This window comes from Myotis brandtii, unplaced genomic scaffold, assembly GCF_000412655.1.
Source record: "Myotis brandtii unplaced genomic scaffold, ASM41265v1 scaffold793, whole genome shotgun sequence".
NCBI lineage: Eukaryota > Metazoa > Chordata > Mammalia > Chiroptera > Vespertilionidae > Myotis > Myotis brandtii.
In genome coordinates this window covers 1456537-1482704 of record NW_005371193.1, presented here as the reverse complement: position 1 = coordinate 1482704, position 26168 = coordinate 1456537, and the positions used below count along the sequence as shown (strand labels likewise).

General features: G+C 40.8%; 1 protein-coding gene across 1 annotated transcript in view; it reads right to left on the bottom strand.

Annotated features, from left to right (window-relative positions):
* TTLL5 (tubulin tyrosine ligase-like family member 5) overlaps window positions 1-26168 on the bottom strand; it is a 235864-nt gene extending 209696 nt beyond the window's left edge. Inside the window, exons 1-6 of the mRNA XM_014531193.1 lie at window positions 26085-26168; window positions 24861-25030; window positions 19263-19369; window positions 9811-9893; window positions 7287-7393; window positions 5823-5953 (exon numbers count right to left, since the gene is read on the bottom strand). Coding sequence (XP_014386679.1) covers window positions 5823-5953; window positions 7287-7393; window positions 9811-9893; window positions 19263-19369; window positions 24861-24934 — 502 coding nt within the window. The 5' untranslated portion in view covers window positions 24935-25030; window positions 26085-26168. The remainder of the gene's footprint in view (window positions 1-5822; window positions 5954-7286; window positions 7394-9810; window positions 9894-19262; window positions 19370-24860; window positions 25031-26084) is intronic.

Genomic DNA, 26168 nt, shown 5'->3' with positions numbered 1-26168 from the left:
AAACTTTGTTGCCTTCAGTGGAGCTCAGAGCCGGCTGGGTAGTTTGGCTTCCTCCATCACTGGAGCAACCAAGCCTCCTGCTGCTCCAGCTCTGTGGCTTCCAGCCGCCATCTTGGTTGGGTTAATTTGCATATAGTAGCTCTGATTGGCTGGTGGACGTGGCTTAAGGCATAGCGAAGGTATGGTCAATTTGCATGTTTGTCTTTTATTAGATTAGATATATAAGCCTAAGCGACCAAAGGACTGGTCGACTGGTCACTATGACATGCACTGACCACCAGGGGCAGACGCTCAATGCAGAAGCTGCCCCCTGGTGGTCAGTGTGCTCCCACAGCCAACCTCCCGTGGCCAGTCCCTCCCCGCAGCTGGCCAATCTCCCGTGGTCCCGCCCCTGACCAGCCAACCTCCTGCAGCCCCTCCCCCTGGCCGCCGCCCCGATCAGGACGGGGCGAGACGGCCCCAAACAGCCCCAATCGCCAGCCAGGCCAAGGAACCCCACCCATGCACAAATTTGTGTACTGGGCCTCTAAGGGGTATATAAGACAAATTAAGCCTCTATAAAGTAAAGCCACTGAATATGTGTATGTGTATACAGTTTATATATATATTTTTTCATTTTGCTATTTTCCCCAGATTCTAAGGAGGCAATGAGCTGAGCACAGAAGAAATTATTAATAGTAAAAGAAAACAAAAATTACAAAATTTTCTAACCTTCATTCATTCAATACTTCTAAGTACCCAATCGTGTCAACCAGTTTCCTAGGTGATTGATCGATCCATGCAGTAGTGACAAAGACAGCCTTGCCCTTACAGAGATTAGACTAGTAGAAGGGGCAGACATCGATCAAGTAATTACAGACACACTCTGAGTCATCAAGAGGAAGAGCAGGGGGCCATAGGAAAGCCTAAGGAAACAGCCAAAACTGTCTGGGGACAGGCCCTTTGCAGTGGCAAGTACATTTATAAAACCCTCGTTTTCACAAAAGGGAAAATCTAGCTAAATGCAGTTGTTGCCACCTAACACTGTAATAAATCTTATTTTGTGAACTAGCCTTATCAGAAGTTTTTGCTTTTTTGGTGCTTCACTTTTATCACATTGTTGGATTCTAAATACCAATGTCTTTCACGTTAGGCTTTTATCCTTAATGTGTTATGTTTCAGAACAAAGACTGAGTTTTTCCTAGGTTCTAAAAATGTGGTTACGAAGCAAGAAAAATAAGAGGCAAAGGCGGGTTGCAAAGCTTGTCAGCCTCTCAGGATGAGGACGTACTAGACAGGGTCTGCGATCCTTCTAGTGCCTCTCAGGTCCTACAATGGCAGCCTGTGCAGGCTAATGGAAAAGGCTCTGGACCAGGGGTAGAAAGATCTGGATTCGAATTCTGGCTTTTACACCAGGGGCACTTTGCTTAAACCATCCAGTCTCTCATAGATGCAGAGAAAAGACTGATGGTTGCCAGAGGGAAGGGGGTTTGGGGAACTGGGTAAAAAAGGTGAAGGGATAAAATACAAATTGGTAGTTATGTAAAGTACAACACAGGGAATATAGTCAATAATATTGTAGTAACTATGTATCATGCCAGGTGAGTACTGGAAATATCGGAGTGAACACTTTGTAAAGTATATGATTGTCTACACACTATGTGGTACACCTGAAACTAATACTAAGTAATATTGAATGTAAACTGTAATTGAAAAAATAAAAATTTAAAAATAAACTGTCCAGTCTCATCTTCAAAATGAGGGAGTTTAGTCTGATTTGCTAAGTTCTCTTATAATGCTAATATTATGATTCTATAAATTTACTGATTGCTTTAAAATCTAGCTATCTGCAATTAACTGCAATTAATGAGCAGAAGTCAAAATTTTGCTCATTCCTTAGAATTATTTCTCAGCCTCTCTTGCAACTGCAAGTGACCACAGGACACAATTCTGACCAATCAGAAGTAAAAAGAAATCTGCTGGGGCTTGGGAGAGAAGTTTTGCTTTTCTGACATTAGTGCCACCCTATCTTTCTTTTGTCCTTCTTCCGGCCGAGAAAGCTGTCCACTGGGCCGCATGTGGCTGGAGTTGTCAAGAGATTCCTAGGTTCAAGGTCACAGCCCTCTGATTCTACTACATCCTGCAATGAGCAACAGTGCACCAGGAGTCTAGAAAGATATATACCACGTATTCCAATCCTCACACTCTAATTACTGGCAATATCCAGGCTTTCACATCTCTTGAGGTAGTGGTTGGTCTCTGGGACAGATCCCTACAGAGATGGGTTTAAGGTTTTCTCTTATTAGAACAAAAGCCATAAGTTCATGAGATCCACCTTGGCTGGTATCTCAGTGTCTTTAGGCAATCTTCATGCCCGTTCCTTATCAGTTCTCTTTCAAAGGCCTTACACAAGCTATTTTCATACTTTTCTGTCCCTCCCACACACCCAAACCCATCTGTAGGCCCTTCATTCCTGCATGTGTCCTCATCACCCTACACCCCAAGATGGCTGGGAATTTGTTACATAAACCCAGTCACCTGCTTTTCTATCTAAAATCTCATCTGGGTCATCACTTGGCCTTCCTTTCCTTGTATTAGGGGAGAGACGTGCCCACCTCCTTCCTAAAGCTCACCTTCCACAGGGGCTCTTGATTAACCCTCTCCTGCCTTCTCTGGGACGTCAATCATTGTTCGCATCGTTGAGCTCTCTCCCCTCTGATTTTTCTTCGGTGTGGCTTCTCGTTATTTTTCCCTCCCTTGGTAATCACATCCACCTCCATACCTGCAAATTCCAGAATCTGTATCTCTGGCAAACTAAACACTACCTGCCAACATCACAACATGGATGCCTGCAGACACCTCAAATCAAAACCTGGTCCAAAATTTAATACTCTCCCACTCTAACACTCCATGTTCCTGGTTACACTCTCTGAAGAAAGACGTAATGATGCTCCCAGCTTTTCAGACTCACACCTTTGGAGATATCTTTGACCCCTGCCTCACTACTAGCAGTCAGTTGGCAATCCTTATTTATTCTCCCATTCTGTCCATTCCGGCCACCTAGCTGTATCTAGCTACACTTCCCGTCTGGATTACTCACTAATCTCCAAAGTGACCACTGTGCTTCCTCCCCTGCTCCCTCCAATTCATTTCATGCAGTTGTTTTTCTAAAGGCCAGCCTATTCACCTCCCTTTCCTTCTCAAAAGTCTCCTGTCACCCACACTCAAGTAAGCACTGGAGGGTCAGAACACAAGAGTCAAGGAGAAAACGAAATTTCCAAGTTATGATATGAGGTAGACACCAAAGGAAAAGAACTTAAAACAGACTATGAAAAAGGGGAATGTCTCTTTGAAGTCGATGGGCTTGTCCCTAGTATGTAAATCTCACAACCCAATTAACCTAATGGTGTTGGATTTCTTCCCAGTGGATTTAAGTTTAGAGGTCATGAACTCGGGACAACTGGCAAGGAATGATTGGCACCCTGGCAAGACTGAAACCAAGGAGATTCCTCTTTACCACCACATCCTCCCTGCCCTCCCTCTTCCACAAACACGGCAAGTCCCTGCTGGGATCGCTGGGTGGCAACGGCAATGGGTGATTTGTTTGGGGGACTGAGGTACACCATGGGCCTGCAATAACTGCCCAGGGGCTAAATGTGGTGGCTTTGGGTTGCAGCTGTATTAATTCTATGTATTCTACTGACCTCTTGAATTCACGTTTGTTAAAAAGAAGAACACATAAAAGTTTGAGTAATTGCTGAAGGAGCAATTCTACGGAAAGACAGGTCAGGCTTGAACTGATGAAGGAACCCTAACTCTACCCAATCAGCTGAATGAGTTTCCCAGCCCCCGGCCTGCCTCCAAAGGGTGGGGAAGAACAGCAGAATAAGCAACAGCAAAGAGGAGAAGGGGGATTTCCAACTTACATTCCTTTAGTAGGAAATTATCCTGGACTTTAACTTCCCACCAGGAATCCAACAACAGGAGGAGTTCATATTGGGAACCCTTTAAATTGCCGACCTGTTAGTTGAAGCATTTTCAAGCTATCGTGTTGGCTTACTACAGAAATTTTAATTTCTATTATGTATTGATATATTTCAACTTAACTTGAAATAGGAAACAATATTGAACATTTATTGAGCACCTATAAGCACCATTCCAAGTGCTTTCCATGTGTTAACCTATTTAAATATCCCAACAACTCTGTAAGGTCAGTACTGGGAACAGTCTCTCTTTACAGAGGAGAAAGCTAAAGTACAGAGAGGTTTAAGTAACTTGGCTAAAGTTACATAAAAATTCTTGACTGCAGATTTTCAGCTTTGAGTGCACTGTAGTACTGAAGTTAACTTCATTCATCTAATTAATACTCATTTCAGAGCCCTGTGTGGGCAAACACTGAACTGCCAACTTGTGGTCCCAGCAATAATGCTATCAGAGGAATGGCGGCCTCAAGGTACAGCCTGTGACCGTCCCTGATGACATAAGCCCCAGAGGAAGAACACTCTACTTGGTGACCAGACCAGATTCTTAAGTCCAACTGGTAAAAGTATCAAAAGTCAGGAAGTTTAGAGAGACCTTGCTTTTCCTATCCCCATGCTTCCTCTACCCTGAAACAGAAACAGTCCCTCCCTGGGACTCATCCAGAGGAAAACTGTCTGTCTGCTTCTCCTCTGTCACACCTGATCCTCTGTCGTATCTGATCCTCCTCACAGACGTGACTTCTGTCGTTGGCGATACTGGGAAATGGTCACTGTGTACGTACCGCCCAGTGTCTTTAGCAATAAAGCGCAGTGCTGAAGAGCCTGGCCTCTGAAGCCAGACTGTGGTTGCTTATTACAGAATTTTTAACTTTTATTATGTAGTAACATATCTCAACATAACTCGAAACAGGAAATAATGCTGAACATTTAGGTCTGAATCCTATTCCCACCATTTGCACAAAGTTCCTTTACTTCTCTGTATCTTAGGCTCTCCATCTGCAAAGGCAGGAACGATAACAGTACCTACCTCAGAGCAGAGGTGCCACTTAGAAGAAGGCCTGGTAGAAAGGAAATCTTCCCTGAGTGTCAGCTATTAGTGTTATTACTATTTAAACTCTCCCAAGCCTGCCTCACACCTGACCTGTGCACTAAGCCCACTGAGTCAGGCTCTGCCCCGCCAAGGAAAGCCTGAAACAGCCCACTCCTCTGCTTACACCTGGGGAGGTGAGTTCACTTCAAGGCAAAGGGAATAAGAAGCCACTGACACGGGGATGCAGGCCACATGCTCCTATCTAGCGTTACCACCAACACAGCTGACATCTGGATCCCTAGTTGGCTCCCAAAGATAGTTTCCAATTAGTTAGTGTGAACTCCAAGGAAAAACAGTGAGACTAACTGGTACTTCCAAACACCAAAAGATGCATGAGACCGGAACCTCGAAGAACACAAGTCACACAAATAAGTCCAGAAATGAAGGGGACAGGAATATTCCTAAATGGCAAGAGGAAAAGAGACACCAAAGAGGATACATCTGTAGTTTACACACAGAAGTACACACATCCCTACATGTGCACTAACTCTTGTCAATGAAGAAGAGACTGTGTACAAGACAAGAGCACATTTACCTGACACCAATGTGTCCTACATAAATGACACTGACCAGCCTTTCTAAGAATGAATATACAGGTACACAGTCAGAATAAATTCCATTTTAAAGTTATCTCTGCAGCTGTTTTACTAAAGAAACACAAGTTGTTTAAGGATTTGAGAAACCCTAATTTGGTGACTAACTTGAGGCAACCCTGGAGGTCCGTCTGCTCCAAGTTCAGTTCCTGGGAATGGGCAGTGAGTCAAAGCACTTACTACAGAATTCTGCGTACTCAGCTGGCAGCAGGAAGGTCTGAGGGAGGATGTGGAAAGCCTTGAATCCATGCGTATGCTGCATCCGAATGATGTTTTTGTACAGTCGGTCCTTTCGGGTTAGTTCATATGACCTAAAAATCATAAAAGTACTTCCATTTCAGTCAACTCCGACTCAGAGGTGATCCAGTGTTATCACATCCTGAATGAGTTCACATTCACGGTTCTAGAGCAGTCACTGAGAACAGTAGATCCCAAATCTATCACTGTCAACCCCAAAGGTTTTTTCATCATTTTCATGGAATGGATTTCTTTGGTCAGGTTTAGTCATTAAGGTATACGTTATGTACAGTAAAATTTGCCTTTTTTAGTGTATTATTCTGAATTTGAACAAACAGTTATGTAACCACCACCACGATCAAGATTTAGACAATTCCAACATCCCAAAAAGTTACCTCAAGTCCCTTGCAGTCAACCCTCCCAATCACCTCCAGGCCCTGGCAAAGTCACCTGTTTTCTGTCCCTGTATTTTGCCTGTTCCAGAAAGTCGATTAAAGGGAATCATGTGATGTGTGTATCCTTGTGAGACTGTCTTCTTTCACGGAAGGTGACACACACAATTGAGATTTACCCTTGTGGTTGTGTGTATCAGTGTTTCACTCTGTTTTATGGCTCAGTAGTGACCCACAGTTCAGTTATCCACTCACCAGTGGAAGGACACATGAGCTGTTTCCAGTTTTTGGAGATTATGAATAAAGTCACTATAAGCATTTGTGTATAGGTTTTTATTTATTACTAGAGGCCCAGCACGCGATTGAAATCGCACGAGGAGGCACCCCGTGGGGGGCCGGGACCCGCGCCTGATCCGCGTAGCCCGGGCCGCTGCGTTGTGTCGTGTCCGCTGGGGTGGGGGCAGGCGCTCCTGTGTGTTGTGTCTCCACTCCGGCCCGCCCCCAGCCCCAGCCTCCCCGCGGCTGCTGGGGTGAGGGCAGCACGCAGTCCCCTCCTGCCCATCTGCGCGCACAGCTCCTCCTGAGCATATTCCCTGTTTATATATATAGATTATTACTTTTTAATCCTCATCCAAGGATACACTTTTTTTTATTTGATTTTAGAGAGAGAGGAAGGGAGCAGGAGAGAAAGAGAAACATCGATGTGAGAAACACTGATTGGTTGCCTCCCATACATGCCCCGACTGGGGATTGAACCCAGAATCTAGGTTACGTGCCCTGACCAGGAACTGAACCCGCAACATTTTGGTGTATGGAACAATGCTCCAACTGAGCTACCCAGCCAGAGCAGGGATTGTACTTCTATTGTTATCTCTAAGGAATCTTTACCTAATCCAAAATCATAGAGATTTTCTCCTATGTTTTCTTCTAGAAGTTTTAGTTTTAGGTTTTATATTTAAATCTATGATAATGTCAGGTGCCTTTAAAAGGAGCAAAGGAGCGACAAGAGCATTACCTGGGAAAATGGTTAACCTTTTGTGCTTCAGAGAGGGTGCGAAGTAAGAAGGGCTTCAGGTGGGATCCTGTCCACATTAGGTTATAGTCAGTGCTGCTTGGGTGAACCTGAGGACAGATAAAAGGACAAGATAAAAAACATCAACGATAAGCCCTCCCCAGGAAGAGCCATGCAGAAAAGGCCAAAGAGATTTTTCATCCACAGAGTACTCATGGGGTGGCCCAGTTAGGATGTGAGCCTAGCAAGACAGAAAAGTTAAGGACATGGAACATGGGGTTAATCAAGTTTAAAGAATTGGAGAGTTGGGGAAATCCCAGACATAAAAAGTAGAATAGCCTGCTGGTGTGGCTCAGTGGTTGAGCACTGACGCATGCACCAAGAGGTCACTGGTTCGATTCCTGGCTAAGGAACATGCCCAGGTTGTGGACTGGACCCCCAGGAAGAGGCGCGCAAGAGGCATCCAATGGATGTTTCTCTCTCATCAATGTTTCTATCTCTTCCTCTCCTTTCCTCTCTCTCTAAAAATCAATAAAAACATTTTTTAAAGTAGAATAAATTAATCCTTCTATAGAAGTCCACAATATCTCTTAATATTTTTGCATATCAAAGTATGAGAAGAGGGCCCAATTCCAAAACTCCCTTTTCAGAGTATCCTTTGGTTCTTGCAGATGCTGCATATAAAGTACTGATCAGAAGTAAAAACTTATACAGTAGCAAATCAACTTAGAATCTACTCATTCAGTCATTCATAATAATTTATTTATACAGTCATTAAACAATTATGTATTCTGAGCCTATGATGTGATAGGTGCCATATTTAGAGAGAGAGGAAGGAAGCCCTGGAGATGAAATAGCAGCAAGACAGGATATAAACTGGTACCAGAACTTCAAAATGCCTACTTCAGACTTCAGCTTAGGATAAAGAGCTAGCAAGCATACCTTTATCAAGTGTCTCAAAATCTCTACAGTGGTCTTAGCCAGTTTGGCTCAGTGGATAGAGCTCCAGCCCTTGGACTAAAGGGCCCTGGGTTTAATTCCAGTCAAGGGCAGGTACCTCAGTTGTAGGCTCAATCACCGGCGAGGCCACCAATCAATGTGTCTCTCTCATATAGATGCTTCTCTCTCTCTGTCTCTCCCCCTCTCTTGCACTCTCTCTAAAAATCACACCAATCAATGTGTCTCTCTCATATAGATGCTTCTCTCTCTCTGTCTCTCCCCCTCTCTTCCACTCTCTCTAAAAATCAAATGGAAAAATATCCCTGAGTGAGGATTAACAACAACTAAAATCTCTACAGTGGAAATCTGTCCAGCATTTTTGCCTGTCCCCTTTGATGTCAATATCCCAATTTTCCCCATTTACTTTGGGAATCACATACTCTTTGGTTTTAAAGGACCTGCCAATCATCTGACCCTCTCTCCCTCAAAGAGTGAATCCATGACCCAAGCTGGGCCAGTCACTCTATCTCCAGAATGTGATTCTTGAGTGAAGAAAGGCACAAAGACAATGAATGGAGTTGAATCTCTTCCACGTGGTGCCTACAGGAGATGGTCCTGAAGCTTCCTGTCCTAGATCCCTGGAGGTGTCCTGTCTCTCTCCTTCCAAAGGCTGCCTTTGCAGTTTTTCCTGATCCTGCTAACCATCTTATGAGCACTTTTCCTACAAATCCCTTTTGGTGTATGTTAAACAGAGTCTGTTTCTGTTGTTTGCAATCAAAGAACCTTAATTGGCTAACAAACAATTCCTTATGGGCAACTCTGCCTCTACTGTCTCTCCCCCTCTCTTGCACTCTCTCTAAAAATCAAATGGAAAAATATCCCTGGGTGAGGATTAACAACAACAAAAATCTCTACAGTGGAAATCTGTCCAGCATTTTTGCCTGTCCCCTTTGATGTCAATATCCCAATTTTCCCCATTTACTTTGGGAATCACATACTCTTTGGTTTTATCTGACCCTCTCTCCCTCAAAGAGTGAATCCATGACCCAAGCTGGGCCAGTCACTCTATCTTCAGAATGTGATTCTTGAGTGAAGAAAGGCACAAGGACAACGAATGGAGTTGAGTCTCTTCCACGTGGTGCCTACAGATGGTCCTGAAGCTTCCTGTCCTAGATCCCTGGAGCTGTCCTGTCTCTCTCCTTCCAAAGGCTGCCTCTGCAGTTTTTCCTGATCCTGCTAACCATCTTATGAGCGCTTTTCCTACAAATCCCTTTTGGTGTATGTTAAACAGAGTCTGTTTCTGTTGCTTGTAATCAAAGAACCTTAATTGGGTAACAAACAATTCCTTATGGGCAACTCTGCCTCTAGCCTAAGCCTATAAACTTAGCAAGTAAAAAAAAAAAAAAAAAAAAGCTTTTAATTGTGGAAAGGTCTTCTATGTATTGCATGGAATTCAATGCAAGTTCTCCCATCACCACTAAGCATTGGTCCCATGTACTTTCTAGCGCTGGCATGGGTAACTGACAGTCAGGTGGCTAGGATTTTCAGCTTCTGGACAGGTTAGGTGAGGTAGTTAAAATGAGCTTACCTCATGAAATCCATGGGCTGTCAGAATGCTGCGTACCAGGCGACTGTCTGTTCGCACAATCTTGTAAGACAAATGATAACGTTCTAAAGGAAAACATAGATTCAAGTTCAGTAACCAGAAAGTTCACTGTAGAGACAGAAATAAACTGTTAGAGGGTAGCTTGCTTAATTACACTCGGTAATATTATACTGCTACCTTATGCTATTACAATACAAGTAGGGGCTGCAGATTTCAGGGATTCTTAATCTGAAATTTGTTGGGAGTTACTAAACATGTATGGGGAGAAATGACATCTTTGTTTTCGTGAATTTCTAGTTGAAACGTAACATTACTTTCAATTAGGAATATAGGCAACAATGCAGAGTATTATTAGCAGTAACTGTGACCCTGCCACCAGTAGAGATCAGAAATTTTAATGTTATTTTACAGTTGTTACAGTTATCTCAAAGTATCACTTATTCTCACAGTCTTTAAAAACTACGGAAATTAACAGATCTACCACTAGATCATTATACTAATCAAGGCACATATCTAGGTTTTTAAAAATATTATGATAATATTTCAATACAATTGATTTTCTTTGTAGTCATATATAACTTTTATACACTTAACATTATTCTGATTTAAAAATAAACAAACAAAAACATTATTCTGAAAAGAGACTCATTAGGATCCAATGCACTAAAAAGGCTGAGAACCCCTGCTCTAGGTAGCACTCTGTGCAATCCTTCTGATTACCAGTATCTCCTAGACCAGAGGTCAGAAACTGGTGACCTGGGGGCCAACACCAACCTGCAGGCATAGTGTGTTCATTTCTCATTGTGCTTTAAAAATAAAATTGAATTAATTGTGAAACTTTTAAACTTGTCAACCTTTTAAACATATAAAAATCTAGATTTCTGGGTCTCTCTCTCTCTCTCTCTCTCTCTCTCTCTCTCTCTCTCGGCAAGAGTCCACTGTGGAAGCATGTATGGGGAGAAATGACATCTTTGTTTTCGTGAATTTCTAGTTGAAACGTAACATTACTTTCAATTAGGAATATAGGCAACAATGCAGAGTATTATTAGCAGTAACTGTGACCCTGCCACCAGTAGAGATCAGAAATTTTAATGTTATTTTACAGTTGTTACAGTTATCTCAAAGTATCACTTATTCTCACAGTCTTTAAAAACTACGGAAATTAACAGATCTACCACTAGATCATTATACTAATCAAGGCACATATCTAGGTTTTTAAAAATATTATGATAATATTTCAATACAATTGATTTTCTTTGTAGTCATATATAACTTTTATACACTTAACATTATTCTGATTTAAAAATAAACAAACAAAAACATTATTCTGAAAAGAGACTCATTAGGATCCAATGCACTAAAAAGGCTGAGAACCCCTGCTCTAGGTAGCACTCTGTGCAATCCTTCTGATTACCAGTATCTCCTAGACCAGAGGTCAGAAACTGGTGACCTGAGGGCCAACACCAACCTGCAGGCAGTGTGTGTTCATTTCTCATTGTGCTTTAAAAATAAAATTGAATTAATTGTGAACCTTTTAAACTTGTCAACCTTTTAAACATATAAAAATCTAGATTTCTGGGTCTCGGTGTCTGTCTGTCTGTCTGTCTGCCTCTCTCTCTCTCTCTCTCTCTCTCGGCAAGAGTCCACTGTGGAAGTGCAAGTGCTTCCTCCAGGACAGGCCCACATTGCACTCACTCATATTTCCTGCCTGGCACCTGCAAGCATTCTGTGCTTGTGACCCCTGTCTAAGAGGAAAGTCTGTAATCATGTGAAACTTCTATATATCCCCATCCCTGAGGACTAACATTTACTCTGGCTCATTAAATTCAACCTCTTTCTATGCACACTACAAATTGCTTGAAAAAGTTATCTAAGAATATTACAGGACAATTTTTTAAAGGACAACATATTGCCTTTGCTCTTAGGGGATACATACTGAATCAAGTATTTAGGTATGAAGCATTTAAACTAATTCTCAAATGACTACAGGTCCAGTGCATGAACTTCGTGCACGGGTGTGGTCCCTAGGCCAGGCTGGCAATCAAAGTGCAAGCGTCTGGGCCCTGGGCAGCTGGGCCCCCGGGGGCTCCCACGCACCCTCCTCAACCTGAGTCACGGCACCCGAGTCCCCACGTGGAGATGCGGTGAGCTTGGCCTGATGCCGCGGGCCAGGGCACAGTGTGGGCCTCTGGGCCACCCAGCAGCACTGCACAGAAGGCAGGCAGGCAGCACGCTCTCTCCCAGCCAGCCTTGCAGACGGGCTCTTGTGCTCCCTGCGGCTGCAGCCTGGCTCACCGGAAGAGGCCATGATGGTGTGGGGCGGGCTCCTCTCCGGGGCTTCCCCAGCGCATGAGCCCTGGCGTCCTGGGGGGAAGGTAGCAGGGGGAGTGAGAGCGAGCTTGGCGGACACCTCACACCTCACGTTCTCACTGCACCTCTGTCCCCGTCACCCCCACACCCAGGTAGCCAGTGAGAGGTCGCAGTGCCGTGGCTGACGCTGACGCTCCACACCGTCCCCAGTCGAAAGACTGCCCGAGGGGACAATTTGCATATTAGGCTTTTATTAGATAGGATGGGGAAGGGGGAAAGAGAAGCAGATACGTCAAAATGTTAATAACTAGTGAATCTATGGAAAGAGTATACATGTGTTTATTGTATTATTCTTAAAACTTAGAAAAATGGAAGAATATTAGGTCTTTTCATTATAACTGTGATCACTGACATCTCCAATTTTGCACTTGGCAAAGAGCCAAAATGTCAACGGCTGGAGACCAGGAGTGCTCCAATTCTGAGCCTGTTCTGCAGTGCTTGCCTCGCAGAACCAGGCCAAAGGGAAGGTGATCAGTAAAGTGTGTGGAAAAATAGACAACGATTACATGGGGCTGGAGGAAATGAGGGGATAATAAGAGAAAGAGTATGTCTCTGGAACGGAACTATCAGGGTTAAAATCCTGCCTCTACTACTTCCTGGCTGTCATCCTGAATAAGTTCCTTCATTTTTCTATGCTCAGTTTTCTCACCTATAAAATGGAATTGATAACAGATACTTACCTCCTAGGACAGGGGTCCTCAAACTTTTCAAACAGGGGGCCAGTTCACTGTCCCTCAGACCGTTGGAGGCCGGACTATAGTTTAAAAAAAAAACTATGAACAAATTCCTATGCACACTGCACATATCTTATTTTGAAGTAAAAAAACAAAACGGGAACAAATACAATATTTGTATTTGCATGTGGCCCGCGGGCTGTAGTTTGAGGACCCCTGTCCTAGGATAATTGAAAGCACTAAGTCAGTTAACACATTAAAGCTTGTATACTTGTTGATACATAATAAAAATGTTTATATAGTAAAAACTTTATATAGTAAAATATATAGTATATAGTATTAAAGAAGTAAATATAGTAAAATAGGTATTAATAGTGTCATACAAAGTAAATTATACATTTTATATAGAAAATACAAAAATAAAAATGCTATTAATACTTTCTCCTACTTCTCCTGATATAGAGGGAAAATGTAATTATTACTGTACTCAGTGGCAGCCTGATTCTCGGTATGTAAGTAGTAAGCAGTGACCAACTCCTTTTAATCCACACCTACTAACTCTAACCCAACTCAGATACACTGAACATGTTCCAAAAGGGGAGTGTGAGGAAGGCAGGGTGGGATGATATAAAGCAGCTGTGATTCTGGTGATTTTAACTCAAATTCACATTCTGGGTTCAACAGCCCTGTGACCAATAATGCTGATTACCAGTATATGTTCGACCAGAGGTTATAAATTGGCAACCCAAGGGCCAAATCCAGCTTATCGACATGGTTTGTTCACTCCTAGTGGTGTTTTAAATGTAACATAGAATTAGTTGCCAACCTTTTAAAATTGGAACAATTCATATAACAATCTAGATTCCTGGGCTTCTCTTGGAAAACCTGGTAACTCTAGGCTCTCTCTTCTCTGCTAGTCAGATAGAAACTGGCAAGTGAACCTGCCCAACTGCCCTCCTTGCCTACTAGCAAACTGCCAAACATCCAAAATTGGAGCCTCCAAGCCCACACTGCCTCAAATCCACCATGAGCCTGTAGAATTTCCTCTTCTCCCATCGCAAGTATCCCAGGAGGCAACTTGAAGCGCTAAGACCCCTGGCAAGTTCCAGGACTAACTGTGTAGGCAGAGCAAATAAAAACAAGAAAACAATAACCTGTCAGCACAGAAGCATCTAGGGAATGGTGAAGTGCCCTAAAGGTTTGGTCAAAAATAGCATGGGAAACTAGAATGAAGACAAAACTGATGTCTTGACTTTTAGAATACAAGAATAACCCCTTCAATGGCAACATAGTGTAGCTTGCCCTACTGTCAGAAAGTTACAGCTGCACTGTTGAATATGGTAGTCACCAGCCATGTGTAACCACTGAGCACTTGACTAGTGTGAGAGAGTAACTGATTTTTTTAAAATTTAACTTTAACTAATTTAATTCAGTTGGAAAACTTGTCTGGAATAACCTGAGCATAAAAACTTATTTTTCAACTATAACATTTATGGAACATATGTTTCTGTGGATTTCAGAGAGGGAGAGATAGATAGAAACATCAATGATGACAATCATCAATCAGCTGCCTCCTACACGCCTTCTACTGGGGATCAAGCCTGCAACCCGGGCATGTGCCCTGACTGGGTCAATGCTTGACCACTGAACCACACCAGCTGGGCTCATTTATGGAATACTAGAAGCCCAGTGTGCAAAATCACGCGCCGCCCTGCCTACCCACACCGATCTTTGGTCGTTACGGCATTAGGGCCACTGGGTTTTTATAATATAGATAAATACAGATCAAGTACTCCTAACAAAAATTTTACACTATATTGAGATGTGCTATAAATGTAAAATACACACACAGGATGTAAACTATCTCAGTGATTTTTTTATATTGAGTAAATGTGGAAACGATATTTTGGATTAAACAAAATATATTAAAACTAATCTCACCTATTTCTGTTTACTTTTTCAATGAGGCCTGGAAATTTTACATATGTAGTGTACAGCATATGTCTATCGGGTGCTGGGCTATCCAAATGCAAATTTATTAAGTTGACACATTAGAGGCAAATTATAAAATGATACTTCATTCTATAAAAGGATTAAACTGAAAATATCTGTTGTCTTTAAAATGAAATCCCATTTACATGTTCAAAGTATATACAGTTTTGTGGGGGGGAAAGAAAGGATCTAGTGAGGGGGAAAAATATGTTCCCAGAATATTTAATAAAGCATATGAAATCATACTGTACCAAAAATTTTAGCAGTGAATGCAATGAAACATTTATTAGATAACAGAACAAACAAGGTTAGCACCTAATATGAGATCAACAGAAGATAATTAATGCCCCAGATACACTTCTCAAGAGGATTTAACACAGGATTATTATCTCAGCAGACCTATGTCAGCTATTTAGGAGAGCAAAGAGAAAAAAATAGACCAAGAATGTTTAACAATTCAGAAGTCTGAGGCAGCAACTACAAGTCATTCAAACTGTTCTTCACATACAGAAGGTGAAAAAAATTATTACACAACAAAGAATGGGGAAGATAAAGAAAATTCAAAAACAGAGTTTGAGAAAAAAGCTTTTTCTTTAATCACAGAAATGTGAAAAAAAAAAAGAAAAGAAAAAAAAGCCCAAAATCTTACAGATTCCAGAAAATAGTCATTGCTTGAGTAAAGGAAAAACTACAATGATGGATGCTAATTTCCAGTATATGTTAGGTATTCTAAAAAAGAAGGGTCTGCCCAGCCAGCATGTCTCAGTGATAGCGTGTTGACATATGAACCAGGAGGTCACGGTTCGATTCCCGGTCAGAGCCCAGGCCCGGGTTATAGGCTCGATCCCAGTGGGAGGCGTGCAGGAGGCAGCAGATCAATGATTCTCTCTAATCATTGATGTTTCTATCTCTCTCTCCCTCTCCCTTCCTCTCTAAAATCAATAAAAACATATTTAAAAAAAATAAAAAGGATGGGTCTGCCCATTGCCATGAAATACATGTGACAAGCACCCAAAAAAAGTATGTTTGGGGGGCATTACTTACTTCTATTTTTTTCAAACCCACATTTGACATTTTGACTCATGTCATATTTTGATTTTGAGGGTGTTTCTCAGTAAATGTTAGCAACTCTTTTACTGCTCAAGATTCAGAGAATATAAATAAACCATGTTCCCTTAAATGGTAACCTAGCAACTTGGTGAGGGGATTAGAACACAAGGACCCCTAGGAAGAGAAGAAGATTCAATCCCACCATCTTCTAAACTCTTGGCTCATTAAGGCAAGGACAGACCTTAAATTAATCTCAAAGTACAGCAGATCCTCTTCAACAAGTAAAATAAGTTTTGAGTGTGTACTATGTGCCAAACATTACGTAACATTTATTTCTCACAATGCCTGCAAAATAGGTATTACCTCCACTTTACTAGCAATGAAATGAGTTAAGATGGCTTCACAGATGAATTTTATCAAACATTTAAAAAATTAACAATAATCCTTCTTAAAACTCTTCCAAAAAGAAGGGAACTTATCCTCTGAGGCTAGCATTACCCTGATACCAAAGCCAGATGAAGGCATCACAAGAAAACCACAGACCCATATCCCTTATAAATACAGATGCAAAAATTCTCAACAAAATGCTAGCAAACCAAATCCAGCAGCATAAGGGTAACATACCATGACCACCTGGGATTTACCTCAGGAATGCAAGGGTTGTTCAACATACAACAGTCAATCAATGTAACCCACCACATTAAGAGAGTGAAGGAAACAAAACAGAATCATCTTCAATGATGTAGAAAAAGCATTTTACAAAATCCAACACCCTTGCATGATAAAAATAACACACACACACACACACACACACACACACACCCTCAATGAAGGACTAGAAGGGGATGTCTTCAACATGCTAAAGGGAATTTTGAAAAGCCCACAGCTAACATCATACCCAATGGTGAAAGACTGGAAAGCATTCCCGTAAGATCAGGAACAAGACAAAGATCCACCTTTCACCTCTTCTATGCAACATTGCACTAAAAGTTCTAGTCAAAGCAATTAGGCAAGAAAGTAAACAAAGGCATCCAAGTTGTAAGGAAAGAAGTAAAATGATCTCTACTTGCAGATGACATGACCTTATATATAGTATAGATAATTCAAAAGAACCCCCAACACATACAAAACTATTACAGCTAATGAGTTCAGCAAGGTTTCAGAATATAAGGTCAATAACAATTCACAACCCAAAAATAAAATTGATAATAATACCAAATTTATAATTTATAATAATACCAAAAAGAATAAAATATTTAGGAATAATTTTAACCAAACAGCTACAAGACTTATACACTAAAAACTATAAAACACTGCTACAAGAAATTATAGAAGATTGAAATAAATGGAAAGACATCCCTTATTTGTGGACTGGAGAACTTTTAAGACGGCAACACTCCCAAAAGCAATTTATAGATTCAATGCATTTCCTATCAAAATCCCAAAGGCCTTTTTGCAGATATTAAAAAGCTTTATCCTAAAATTCATATGGCATTGCAAGGGACTCTGAATAGCCAAAAAAAATCTTGAAACAGAAGAACAAAGTTAAAGGATTCACATTTTCCAATTTCAAAACTTAGTACAAAAGCACAGTAATTAAATGATAGGTACTGGTATAAGGATAAACATACAAATCAATGGTCTATTCAGAGTCCAGAAATAAACCCATATACCTACAGACAACTGATTTTCAACAAGAGTTCCAAAAGCATTCAATAGAGAAAGAATAGTCTCTTCAAGTAATTATGTTGGACAAATAGATATACACATGCAAAAGAATGTAGACCCTTACCTCACATTAAAAAAAGTAATTCAAAATGGATCAAACACCATTTATCTCCAATATAAGAGCTTAAACTATATAACTCTTAGAACAAAGCATGGGGATCATGACCTTGGGTTAGGCCATGGTTTCGTAAATATACCAAAAATATAAGCAACAACAACAAAAAAAAACAACAGACAAATTAGACGTTATCAAAGTGAAAACCTTTAGCTCATGAAAAAATACTATCAAAAAAGTGAAAAGACAAACCACAGAAAAATATTTGTAAATCATATATCTACTAAGGTTCTAATATTCAGAATGGATAAGGAATCTTATTACTCAACAACAGGAAGACAGCAACCCAATTAAAAAATAAGCAAAAGCCTTGAATAGACATTTCTCCAAGGAAGATATATTAATGAAAAGATGCTCTATGTTGCTCAGCCTGTGGTGCCCGGCTCGATTCCCAGTCAGGGCACATGCCTGGGTTGCAGGCTCAATCCTCAGTAGAGGCATGCAGAAGGCAACCAATGGAGTTTCTCTCTCTCCCTCCCCTTCCTCTCTAAAAGTAAATAAAAATATATATATTTTAAAAATATGCTCTATGTCATTAGTCATTACGGAAATACAAATCAAAACCACAGTAAGATACCACTTCACACTCACTAGTATAGCGATGATCTAAAAAACAAAATAAATGTTAGTGAGAATGTGGAGAAATGAGAACTCTCATGTATTGTTGATGGAAATGTTAAACAGTGCAAGCACTGTGGAAAACACTTTGGCTGCCTCAATCCCTCCCTCACAGCCGTGGCGGCCTCGATCCCACGGCTGCAGCCCTGGCTTCGTCTGGAAAGATGTCCAGACGTCCTTCCAGTCGATTTGCATATTACGCTGTTATTATTATAGATATCCAGAAGAGGTGAATCCACAGAGACAGAAAGTAGATTTGCCGAAACCGGTTTGGCTCAGTGGATAGAGCGTCGGCCTGGGGACTGAGGGGTCCCGGGTTCGATTCCGGTCAGGGGCATGTGCTTGGGTTGCGGGCACATCCCCAGTGGGAGATGTGCAGGAGGCAGCTGATCAATGTTTCTCTCTCATCGATGTTTCTAACTCTCTGTCTCTCTCCCTTCCTCTCTGTAAAAAATCAATAAAATATATTTTTTGAAAAAAAGTAGATTAGGGGCTGTCAGGGGCTGGGTATTGACTACTTAATGGGTACAGAGTTTACTTTTGGGATGATAAAAATGTTCTGAAACTAAATAGTGGTGATTGTTGCACAACAATGTGAATGTACTAAATGCCACTGAATTGTACACTCTAAAACAGTAAGTTGCTTTGTATATTTTACTACAATAAAATAAGCACATGTATACATAATTCTGAAAAAAAAATTCAAAAGGGAAAAAATAATATGCAGAAAACAATTCCAGAAACCCCAATAATCCTTTCAAGTATAATAAAGATAGTCTTCTTGTGGCCAAGGCCATTTCCCTATCCATAGGTGTTGTCAATTTCTGCAAGACAAGGTTGCCAGGGCCATGCGCCAGCCCTACTTTCTGTGGAGAAGTCATACTCACCTCCAATTACTCGAATATTGTTGTCCTTGGTCAGAATTGCCTCAGCATGGAATACCAAAATTGGAATTCTCCTGCAGCCTCCAGTCCACATGATACATGGATGATCCCTACAACCATAACAAAAGGCTTTATTAATTTAAAACTCAAAATCTGAATTAACTGCCGAAGCAGATTACTGTGGTTGGCTGCTTAAAACCTCTCCCCCTCCTTCTAAAACAAGAACCCTAAATGTCCTATGGGAAACCATTCATTTTCCATTTTTAGCCATGTGGTTTGTTTAAGATTAATTCCATCCCTGGTCCTGGGACGAGCCTTGACTGGCTTCAGCCAATTAGGACATTCTATCCCTCAATTATAGTGACTGTTTCAGGGATGAGCACATAAGCCAACTGGAGCCAAGTGAAGGTCAGGTGACATGTTGTGAGACCCTCTGAGAAAGCAATGCTTTTTCTCCTCTCTGGCAGCTACAGAAGAGATGGCCACTCTTTCCCTTGATGGTGTAAGAGACTGAGGGCTGGAAGTGCTACTGTCATTTTGTGACCTTGACAGGAGAGTCTGGAGATGCTAGTAAAGGAGGAAGTCAGTGGGAGCCTGATTAAAAGAATGAGAGAAATGAGATCCTGAGTGGCACCCTTAGAGCTGCAGAATCAAGTCTTTCCTAAATAGGAACTAATGAAGTCCCGTTATTTTTAGGACAAAAAATACAGTTATGTTTTAGTCCCCAGTACACATAAAGAATCCTAACAAATAGATTCACAATAATTTATATACCATTTTGAAACCCTATAGTCCTTTTTATTAAAAAAAAATGTTTTTATTGATTTTAGAGAGAGAAAAAGGGAGAGGGAGACAGAAACAGCAATGATGAGAGAGAATCATCCATTGGCTGCCTGTGTGCTCCCTACTGGGGATCGAGCCCTAGACTGGGGCATGTGTCCTGATGGGGAATCCAACCATGACCTCCTGGTTCATGCGTCCATGCTCAACCACCCACTGAGCCACACCAGCTTGTATAGTCCTTTTTTAAGGCAATTCGATGACCCATCTTAAAATTCTGAGCTAGGAAACCAAATTATTACCAGTACCCCAATTAAAGCCACATATTTTAAATAAAGCCTTACTAAATGCAAAAACAGATATTTTTCCTCCAGAGAAGGATCTCTGACTTTATTTTCTTTCCTTAGCCTCAGAAAATCTCCGTTTAATCAATTTACTCAAAGATTAGGAAACTTGAACCTCCTTAGTGCAGGAAAGTAGAACGGGAAAGAGGTAAATTACCTGAATACCTAAAATGTGCCAGGAAATAAACGAAGAGCTTTCATGCTATCTCATTTATTCCTATTGCCCCCACTATGAACTGAGGAAAAGGTGTTCAGAGAGGTTAAGTGATTTGCCCAAGGCTGAGTAAAGGAAAGATATATGAACCCAAATGTCTGTGCTCTTTCCACCCTTCTGACACCCTCATCACATTTCGGTGATGTTCTGTATATGGAACACCTTAAACTCAACTCTTTGGGAACTTAAACTAATCAAATTTATTAAATGGAATTAAGACCCACTGAGCCAAGATTCAGTTCGCTCTCAAAAACTCACATGGCCACACCCTTAACCACAAATCTCAAGGCCAAGTCAGACCCTCACAACCCAAGTTTAAAAATATCCATACTTTGAATGAACAGGCTGCAGACTACCAATTTTAGAAGGCAGCCTTTAGACTTGGGAATGAGCTGCCAAAAGCCTTTTAGTGAGGAAAGCAGAGAACCCCATACCTCGCTCATTTCCTGCTTTGTAGAAATGGAATGTGGATGCTCATTGTCCTTGCTCTTTGGCCTGGGTGATTGTGCCCACTTGTGAGAAATGGTGTTTACAGGGTGCATTTTTTAGCAAAGATTTTTTTGCTTTGCTTGCTTTTTTAATCTTTAACACCTATAATACGTGGGCATGGGGTCAAGCTATTCCTGTGATCTCTTCCAACTTTAATTTTTCCACTATATTTCTAAGTCAGAGGATAGATAGAGGGGAAAAATAGGCGGCCTATCCAAAGTCTTGGATAGAAACTCTGGAAACCATCCAAAGTTCCTTGTCAACCTGGCATTAGCTACAAACTGGCACCACTGTGCCTTATCACTTACACACAACGGATTACTGCGATAAGACAGGGGAATCAGAATACAAACAGCAGATGCACAGCTGAGAAGAGCCAAGGCCCTGACTACACTCACTCTGTGGAGAGCCAAATCCCTGAAGGAGAAATCTCTTCACTTACAACCCATAAAAAGATAAAGGAGGTAGCAGACAAATTATTAATTCAATAAGGTCAACTACAAAATACTTCAGGCAGATGCTAAATTGCCATTAAAACCATGCTCCCACCAGGTGGTGCTAAAGGGAAAAGATTCTAAATGATTAGGAAATTAAAAATTGGGACCTTAAATTTTCTTTTGCAGAGAAACTGGAATAGATTAAGAAAATATGCCTTACAGGCATGAGAGGACAGCATATTTGAATGATTAATTATCAAAGTAGACCAGTTTTATGGTTGACTTTACTGAGAACCTAAGAACGTTTTGGGTTTTAAGAAGCAATTTCATGAGGAATATATTCTTCTTCACTCCTGGGATGCAGCCTACATAACTCAAAACTTCCATGCCTTAGTAATACCACTGTCCCTGCTGGAAATGCCTTCCCCGCGCCTCTGTTCACTTAATCCCACTCTCCAAGGCCTCGCCCCACTCCCCCAGCCCTGAGTGATGCCTTCTTTCTCTGAACTCCTGGACCACTCATTGTGTAATCATTTGTTGATGATCTTTTAATTTTTCCAAGTAAATGTTGATGATCTTTTCAACTGATACAAAGCCAGCTTTTATTAGCGAAATAAAGTGACTAATTTTCCAGTGACAAAAGCAGCATCAAATCCTTTTATGAAAGTTTCCATATCTATATATAAATTTGTATTTGGAACCACCAAGCAAAATATAGAAAAAGATCCCCCTTTACATTTACCATCTGAAATAATGCCATGCAGAACAAGGACTGCCTGAACCGTTTCTAGTCCTAAGGTCTAGGCATTAACTACTTTAATACAGTCTAGGAGTCGAGCAGATCTAACAGATGTCCATGGATATGCATCTTTGCATCAAATCAACTTTCTTAGATGATTTAAGGCCTTCTAACTTCCAAAAAATTTTTAAATGTAAGCCTATTGCTCTAAGTGTGAACAAGATTGACTTAAGATTCTCAATGTATAAAACAAGTGTCTAATAGACAAGAGGAGCTGATGGAGCAAGATTAACCATCAAAATTCAATAGTAAGAGTGTGAAAGAAAGCAAAACAAAACAAAAAATAAAGAAATTTCAAGAGGTCCATGAATTTGGATTGGGGGGACAGGGGCAATGTGGGAGGGGGATATTACACTTTATTTCACTCATTTTTACTAGAAATTTAACATTTCCCAATTATGAATATAGGCAGCAAAGCACAGCACTATTAGAATTATCCAAAATTAGATTTTTATACCGTTTTACAGTTGATGCCAGTATATTAAAACATCATTTACATTTATCACTACTTCTAAGTTGTGTTAGTTATTAAACTTGCCACTAGATTACCTGTGATCATAGTCTTCCTCATCTGGTGTGATGAGGCTGGACAATGATTTAGCATCTCTCCTCCAAGCTACCAAATGGTGACATCACACACTGGTAGTCCAAACATGTACCAGTATGAAGGTCCCAGTATTCCCCACTTCTAAGTGTTAATCAAAGACCACCCCACAGTGTAATGATCTTACACAAACTAAGCAAAAACAATCTTCATGCTGCTGTCTTTAGAAAATAAAACTTAACTTCCCCATGTTTTAAATGAATAATCTTTTTATTTAATGTATAAGAAAGCACAAAAGAAGCAAAAAAAGAAAACAAAAAAAGTAAGTAATTTATAAGAAAGCACAATTTACTGTATCACAAGTAATTTTTAAAAATAATTTGATAACTGCATTTCAATGTAATTGGTATTTTTTAATGACATGTATTTAATTTTAAGTACTTAAAATATTCTGACAAGGGACCCACAACATTAAAAAGGTTAAGAACGTCTGATCTAATGTGATCTAAGTCATAAATTTGTTGTTCATTCATTCATTCATTCATTCATTCAGTCAGCAAGTATTTATTGAGTACCTACTATAATACCAGGTTGAACTATTTGAAATTGTTAATATTTGACTGTTTTTGACCTGCCAAAATGGCAATTTCATGAGGTTCAAACTAATACATACTTGTCAGGCCCAACCTCTAAGCCCACTAAGAAGAAAAATATTTATGGAGTAAAACAATAATCTTGAAATTAGAAAGACTGATGCCTGGAGAAGAAGTTAAAATTTTATGAAATGAGTAAGAGGCAGCACACAGAAAGCAAGAAGTCACAGGAGGCAAATGGCCATAGGGAATTGTCCATTTAATTATCCTGAATGAGAATGACCCAAATATAATGTTAAGCCTCTATTATTTTCTACAACCTAACAGTGATGAGAAGCCTTTCCCCAAAGCTTTATTAATGCTTTAATAATTTTCTCAAGTTATAATATTAAATAATGAAAAATCTTCCACTTTATAATAAGAAGTCCACTTTAAGTTCAATATTAAAGCAAGTAAGAATAGTATCTTATATGTGTACGGTGCTTTACAATTTACACAGTAATTTCATAGACATTATTCTATTTGATCCTAAACACACTCCTACAAAACAGCCTGGGAGATATGAGCCCCATTTCTCAGGTGGATACAGCACATATCCAAGGGGACCTGCAGAAAAATCTTAAAAACGAATCTTAACTATAAGCCAGCTTTTCTCTTTGTTCTCTGTCAAGTAATAAGGTTGAAGGAGGCAAAATAGCAAAGTGCTTCAAAATTCAGTAAAACTAGGTCTGAATCTCAATCCATCACTCACTCTCTACACATCCCTGAGAAAGTCCTTTGGTATTTGTGAGGACAAATTTAATAAAGTGGGAATAACAGCATCTTCAGATTAAATGAGATACAGTAGTTAAAGCCCATACCATCAGCTATAGCAGCTGCTCTTACCACTAGCACTTACATTTTTATTATTTTGAGTCTCTTACATAAAAGAACTCAGGAAAGCACTGTTGTTCAACAGACCCAGCAAAGGCTATAGCATTCTGATGTACGGCCCCACAATGACTCCGGTAAGTCACCTGACCTCTCTACATTATCATCATTCCATCATTGTAAAGATTTTTGAGAAAGTAACATAACCAGTTTCACAGTGTTTGGAGACCTACTTTTCTTCACTATCTAAACATTTCAAAATCTCCTATGTTAGAAGCTCTGATCAGGAGTTGACTAAGAGCTACTACCTGGAACACCTAGAGCTGATGTTCGTTCACTCACAGAGCCTTCTATCTCATTTCAGATAAGGACCAAATAATAAGATCTTTAATTAGATCACGGGTAAAAGCTAAAACCAGAATCCGGCAATACCAAAGGAAGGACATTGGGTGAAAGAATGTGTCTAAGTAAAAGAGAACGATTTCCCCATCCTAGAGGCAAAGGCTCCAAAGCAGGCAGGCTCTTACTTACTCTTGGCTTACCACCTCCTCATCCTCTGAGGATGATGCTGTTTCCTCCAGGTCCCGGGCCATCACGATTGGCATGTCCTTTAGGGTTTGTCATGCAGTCAGCAGACGGGGGGCCTCAGAGACCTTTCTTTGCAGAGTCACTGGATCAAACAATTTGGGTGGCACAGATACCTGTAGGGAAGCCAAATGATGTGAAACACGATGTGAGGTCTGTTTGTTCATGATTGCTGACGATCTTCCAAGCAATGAAAATGAGTATGTACCTCACCGGTGCCCAACCTCTAGGCGCTTACCTTCTATCACAGTGCCTCGCATATGCCCCCCAAATCAAGTGTTTTTGCCCAACAACACTGTCTGTCCACTATGTATCCAAAGAACTGTTACTAAGTTTGAGTTTGTCATTTTTCTTTTATACACAGTATCTAACATGCACCAAAAGGACAGACTTACCTAACTTTTAGGGAAGTCTGAGGTAGGAGGAGGATTGCCTGAAACATATATTCCTTGCTGTTAAAACCTGACCTGGGTTAAAAGTAAAAACTCAAGATTTAAAATACTTGTAAATATTTACTTGGCCTCTTACGACAAACACACAGATAAAATGCCGTCAGGTTTCCACTAAAATTCAACTACTGAACCAAAAGATTAATATATTCTCCTGAATCGAGGTCATAAATAACTGGGGGGAAAAATGTCCTTCCAAACACTCAAAAACTACTGTCCCTTGCTAAAAATCACAAACTAGGAATTGAATCTCAAAGAGACATTAAAATTAGGATGTTTTCCATTTCTAACTTAAAATTTTTCCACGGGGTAAAAGTATACGTTTGTTGTGCCTGAGCAGGGAATAGAAAATAGATCAAGAAAATGAAAATATTTAAATGATCATAATCCCACAATTCAGAGATAACCACTTGATGTAACTCTCTCTAAACCTCCTTTTGCTATGCATTCCTAGATACGGTGAAATTATAAACGGAACCAAAAAATGCCGGCCCCGATCACGATCCCTGCAGACCTTCCGCGGAATGGGCAATACCCAACCACCTCCAGAGGCGTTCTTCCGAGGACTCCCCGCAGGGTTTCTCCATCTCTCCCCAATGTTGGCATGTCCTTCCAATTAAAACTGAACGAGGCTGCCTGCAGGGCGGCGGGGAGAGAGCGGGCAGGACATCCGCAACAAGATGAGGGACACTCGCTCTAGGGATCAGCCCGCCAGCCCCACCCCAATTCCCGGTAGGTCCGCAGATGCGCCCCGCGGGAAGGGCGCAGGCAACTCAGCCCGGCGCGCCCGGAAACCTACCGCAGC